We start from the raw sequence: 6,112 nt of genomic DNA on the forward strand, positions 1-6,112 counted from the left end.
GCCTCAGGCTGTTTCTCTGCTAAACTCACATAGATGGGTTTGAAACCTCCATTCAGTGTAGAAGGGTTGAGTACTTACTTGGGTTATTGTTAAAATGGGCGGCTCCTGCATTTGGCTACCAAAACATGGCACATTCTGAAAACATTGACCATAAATAAGCTTGCCATTTCAGAATGTGACGCCAATTTTATTTGTTCAGTGAGTAAGTAAGAGATGTTTATTCAAAGCAGCTCACAATTTTGCCAGTGCTAAAACGTCAAGTCTGTGCCATCACTGCAATTAGTTTAACTGAATACATTTAGTTCACTTGACATTATTGTGATAGAATAAAGAGCAGGAAGGCCTTTTGTTTTTACAAATCAGTATGGGAATCATAACATGACAAAAATATGTAGTAGCCTACAGTAGATGTCTTGCTATATTATTTCGGTGGTGTAGGTTACACTATGGTGTGCATTTACATATAAACTCTCAACGCAACGCAATCTGTTTCATGAGTAGCAATTGCAAAATGCTGTTTGGTAGTTCCTTCGTCCTGTAATATTAGGAGACCCTGCCATCTGCTGGAGCATAGTGGTATTGCAGTTTGTCTGTGAGGTTCAAAGGCATGGTGGGTAATGGTGACTCAAAACATCACTTTCATATCGGTGTCCATGCATGCTAGAATGTTATCTGGCCTCTAGAGACATTTAAATCATCATTAAGATAGGATGATAATGCATTTTACACACACACACACACACACAAATAAAACATGCTAGCTCATGAACTTATAGAATTACTTGTGGACAGTAGCTAAGTACATTTACTTACTTACATTTACAATATACATTTGCTGTAGCCTACTTAAGTACACTATTTGAGTAACTGTACTTTACTTGAGTATTATTTTATCTGGAAACTTTTTACTTTAACTTGACTACATTTGAAAGACAAATATCATACTTTTTACTCCACTACGTTTCTGTCAAGGTCCTTGAGTAGAAAGTAGTAACGTCAGTCAGGGGATGATTTTGGTTGCAGGGGTTGCATTTTGGTTGGAAATACAAGTCGGGTTGACGTCAGAACCCCATAGGCATTCAGAGGCATAAGGTACTGTAAGTATAACATACAACAATGCAACAATAATAAAACAATGCATTGACATTTACTTTTTACTTAAGTAAAACAAGTATGTCTTCTGTACTTTTACTTAAGTAAAAAAAACTGTCTTTACAACTTTTACTTGTAACAGAGTAATATTTGACCAGAAGTATCTGTACTTTCACTCACGTAGTGAGTTGTGTTGTCCACCTCTGTTGTATACAGTTTTGTGTCTCTCTCTTTCTTGTTCTAACTGACTATTTAACTGCATATCATGTGGATGTGTATTAAGTACTGAAAAGCAGTGTATTTTAGTGTGTTGTGTCTTATGTGTTTCCCACATAACTCATAACCTACGTAACCAAATATATCCCTCACAAACAAGCCACTATGACTAATGTTTTTACTATGAGAGGCATGAAGGAAGTACTTGATTTTTTGTGTGTGTTTGTTTTCACTATTTGCCATCAAGACCACGTGGTGAATAGAATTTTTAGAAGAAACTTCAGACACTAGGCCTGAATACTATAGCTTTTTACCTATTTTTAACCTGTCTTAATTGGAAAAAAAAGTATGTGCTTGCTTATATGCAGTGTGTGGATTATTAATTGACTTTGTGAGGATTCAGGAAAATAATTTATTTCTAGGCATGAGTTTTTGTCTCACAGTTTTGATTATTTATTTGTGGTGTGTAAGTCTATATTGATGGGATGAATAATTATAGGCTATACCTATAGATGTTGTTGATATATACCGGCCTATGCATAGTTTTTCCCCAAAACCAATTAAAGTCACCATGTTAAAGTCATGTCACCAATCAAAATTATCAATTCTTATTTTTGGGGGGAATATTGCAGTTCTTATTCCATCAGAAAAAGAAAAAAAAATCATTTTTGATTTGACTTTAAGACCACCCAAAATTCACATTCTGATTATATGAAAATTATGTCATCCTTGTGCATTAACAGAGAAATTTACAAATAACGCCAGTAATATCCACTTTCACCCAGATGTTTTTTTTATTAAAATATAAAAACCAGGCTAAATACAAAAACCTGACTTGACCTGACTCACTTGTCAAGTCATAATAAAACACTCGTTTTAAAAAATGAGAACAACACAAGTACAAAACAATGCACAGAATGCTAAACACACACTGAACAAATTTAACCACACATATATTCTCATTAAAACACTGGACCAGAATAATGTACAAAAATACTTCATAATTTACACAAGCTGTGTTGTAAATACCACCACATCAATATATTCCCTATCACCAATTCTAATCATTGTGAAATTTGATTAAAAGCTGATCAAGATTTTACTCTTAGAATAATTCACAAATCTGTACTCCAACACAACTAAGGTAACAGAGCTTGAGTAGGGTCTTCATTTGTATTCTGTTGCTCTCCCTGACTCTCTACAGCACTTTGGCCATCATTGTGGATCTCTTCATACCCCCTGCTTGACCTGAAGTGAGAAAACCTCCTTCTTCGTTTCATTAAGAGGACAATTCCTGCCACCACAACAGCGATCACAGTCATTACACCACAGGCAACACCAGCCTTTTCACCTCCTGACATCTGGGTAGATGATGAATCGAACATTGTGGCCATTTGATTGACTTCACCAGGCTTTGCTAGTCTCCATTGTTTGGTTCCTCCAACCCTTAGCCAGGCCCGATCACCTTCTGTCATCACAGCTACAGTGTTTGTCGCCATCATGTTGACCAGAGGTGGTTTTGTGAATGGTGGGAGGCGAATAGGTTTTAACTGGCCACCAGTAAACTCGTCTGATTGGACACAGTACAATACCTGACAGCCATCACTAATGGCAGCAAGATGTTGGCTGTACTGAGGTGGACAACGGTATTCGTCCCTTGCAAGAGGGTTGCCAGATTGGCAGCTAAAGAAACCCCCAAAAGGCACAGAAGATATTGCTCCTGCCTCGTAGTCATTGCTCAAACAAATCATCATGCCATTAGTCAAAAATACTTGTGCAAAGTAATTAGGAGGACAGTCATAAGATTTGGTCAATGGGTTTTGTAAAGATTGTCCGAATAGACCTCCAAAGAGGTATCCAGAGTATGGAGGGACTGTCTGATTTGTGGAGCACCAGTAAGTGTCAATTTTTGCACTACGGACGTAGTAAGTATTTCCACATACATTTTCACAACAATTCAAAATTAACCAGCATGAATGACATTTCTTATGGCACTCATATTTATTGTAACTCTGCTCTACTGTCTCTGAGTGTAACCAAGAGGAAGCATACGGTTGGCGGCAAGAATAGTCACCAGTATTCGGATTTTTTTGCGCAAGCTCATCACAGATGACATTTCCGTCAGCCGTAGATGGAGAGCATTTTTGGTAAACTCCACCAAAGGTCAAATTGGTGACTGGACCTTCACAGGATTTGTCATTTACATTGGCCTGAAAGTTAAAGTTTGGGGAATTTTGATCTACACATCCTGGAATGGTGTTTATATTGTAGTAGCGCTCTGCAGCCTTTTGGACTGACAAGGCCAGTTTTTGTAAAGTTGGAGCTGGAAGATCAGGAAATGCGGATGGATTGAGGAAATAGTGCAGTGGCATACCAGAGCGGTCAATAGCCACAAGGTTGTTTTGCGTGCTCTCTTGCCACTTCTGCAGAGTGATGCCTTGGTAGAATAAAGCCCCACCGTGGCTCTGAACTATAGAATATGTAATGTTTTGCTGGTAACTGAGGGTTTGAGAGGTTTCCTGGGTTTCCTTGCTACCAAAGTTAAAGTTAACCTTGTTAAAAAAGTTCAAGCCTGCTGATGCAGAGACAGAAGACTTGTCTGACTCACTGTTAGAGACATAAGATCTTTTTATATAGTCCTCTTGGACCAAAGTGGCACCGGCATCGATTCTTGTGATGACATGGGTACCATAATCAAGTATGAGTTTCTCTGACAGATAATTTGCTAGACGCGTTTGATTGTTCTCAATAGCGTCTGTGATTTCCACTATCTGCTGAGCAAAGCGGGAGTCCAGAGTAAAGTCAGGATATACATTAACAGTGTAGAGATGGTTGCGTACCTGAGAAAATGTAGAAGAAAAGACAAAACAATTAAAATCTAAATTAAATCCTTTTCCTGGACAATTTAGATGTTTATATAGGAGCAACTGACTGGGGTATAGGCCTACATATTGTTTTCTCATTAATTTAGAGAAAATATCATCTTGAAATGAAAGCAGTCATTATCATTGTTAATTAAGTTTATAAATTAATTAAAGTAGATTAAATTAAATTAGAAAGGCTGCCTGATAGGCTATTTTTAGAGTGTGTTGCATATAACAACAGTAAATTAAAAAGCTAATTTTGTGAATATATGTATATTTTGTGTTCATATTAATATTAGTCAATACAAAACATATCCTTGAACAGACACATCCTCAGATTATGATGTGAACATAATGACCAGTCCAGATTTTCACTTTAACGTGAAACGAAACTGGAAGCGAGCGTAGCGCTTGCGAAGGTCAACCTCACTTACGCATATTGCGTACGCTCTGTGATTGCGCTCCTTTTGACAAACAATCTAGCGTTCTGTGTTCATTTTATATCTCCCTTATGAATGTTAATAATTGATGCATAATAAAACAATCAAAGTGAACAATTAAGACCTGTAACTATTTTTGGATATTTAAAAACTTTTCTGATTTACCTGAACTCGTGTTGTTACGGAATTGCCTCTCACTTGGTGTGTTTTCATGCGCGTATTTTCTTCAGAGAATTTTCCGTTTAGTACAGGAGGGAAGGAAACGTCTGCATTGATGGATCCTGATGTGGAGCTTTTCTGTTCCAGCCATGACATGATGGTCTCAGAGTGAGTTTCCACTTCGCTTGTTTTCCGAGGGATAACAAAGACTTCATCTGGGATGAGATAAAGTCCATCCTCTGTGGTCTGGCACTGGGAATAGCTCAAGTTCATCACCCGTCCCATGTCTATGTTGCGCAGGTTATCCCAACCTCCACCTGGGAGCACCTCTAGTGCTGTTAAAGTTGAGTTAATGCGACATTCGCGGAGGCCATTACTAGGTCGAATAAACGCATTAGACTCGCAGACAGCGACGAAAATGACCAGTAAAGTATATAGGCTCAGTGGCTTCATGGTGGTGTGGGGAACTGACTGCTTCTCTCCTCAGGAATTTTTGTCTTTATGTATTACTAACAGGAGGTGTGGTCTTGGGAAATTTTGTTTTCACATTCAAGCTAAGACACTAAATTGTACAAGCTTAGTCAAAATTTCCCAAATGAAGGAAATAGTCTGCATTTGTTAGAAGAATTTATGAACGTTGTGTTTTAACTTTAAACTTTAAACCAGTTTCCACTTTGAACCATGCTAAGACCCGGCAGCCAATTACTCACAGATAATTTGAGTTAAAGAACTGATAAAAAATTGTTTAGTAAAAAAACAAACAAGAAACCTTCACTATTCATCTTCACTGTCATCTTAAGTAACTCCAAAATTACAAACTTGTAAGCAAGGAAAGTATTTAACAAAAACTTTCATCCTTGTTTTTACTGTTTAATATAGCCCAGAGTTCAAGTAACTTTTAGTTTCATTTTGTTGGGAATCTCCGAAGTTCTGCACGTTGTGCAACTGTAAGAGATCTGAAATGTTTTACTTCTTGACCTCCTTTGTGTTGTCGTCAGCAGAAAATGTCAGCATGAAGGTTTTGTCAAAGTATACTATAGGCTAGTGCAATATGTGTTCTGTGCTGTATTATGCTCTAAACAAACCGTTGTTAAAACCATTGTCCAGAAACACTGAGTTTTAAATATTAGCAAATTCACATGTTTGCTACACCTGATGATAACTAGTGCTGTAGTGTTAGTTCACCCAAACATGAAAAATCTGTCATAATTTACTCACCCTCATGTCATTCCAAACCCGTGAGACTCTTGTTCATTTTCGGAAAACAAATTAAGATATTTTTAATGAAATCTGAGAGCTTTCTGTCCCTTCATTGACATACCCAACTACCACTTTGTCGCT

The 6,112-nt window shown here is 37.5% G+C and overlaps 1 protein-coding gene across 1 annotated transcript; it reads right to left on the bottom strand.

Moving 5' to 3' along the window:
- Positions 1-1,748: 1,748 nt before the first annotated feature.
- mpeg1.2 (macrophage expressed 1, tandem duplicate 2) lies at positions 1,749-5,241 on the bottom strand. Its single transcript, XM_084389585.1, has 2 exons — positions 4,778-5,241; positions 1,749-4,148 (listed from the first exon to the last, which is right to left on the bottom strand). Exons 1-2 carry the CDS (start codon positions 5,222-5,224, stop codon positions 2,448-2,450), a joined length of 2,148 nt encoding a protein of 715 aa, XP_084245711.1. The 5' UTR covers positions 5,225-5,241; the 3' UTR covers positions 1,749-2,447.
- Between the last annotated feature and the right edge of the window lie 871 nt (positions 5,242-6,112).

The sequence above is a fragment of the Rutilus rutilus genome, assembly GCF_951802725.1.
Source record: "Rutilus rutilus genome assembly, chromosome: 19".
NCBI lineage: Eukaryota > Metazoa > Chordata > Actinopteri > Cypriniformes > Leuciscidae > Rutilus > Rutilus rutilus.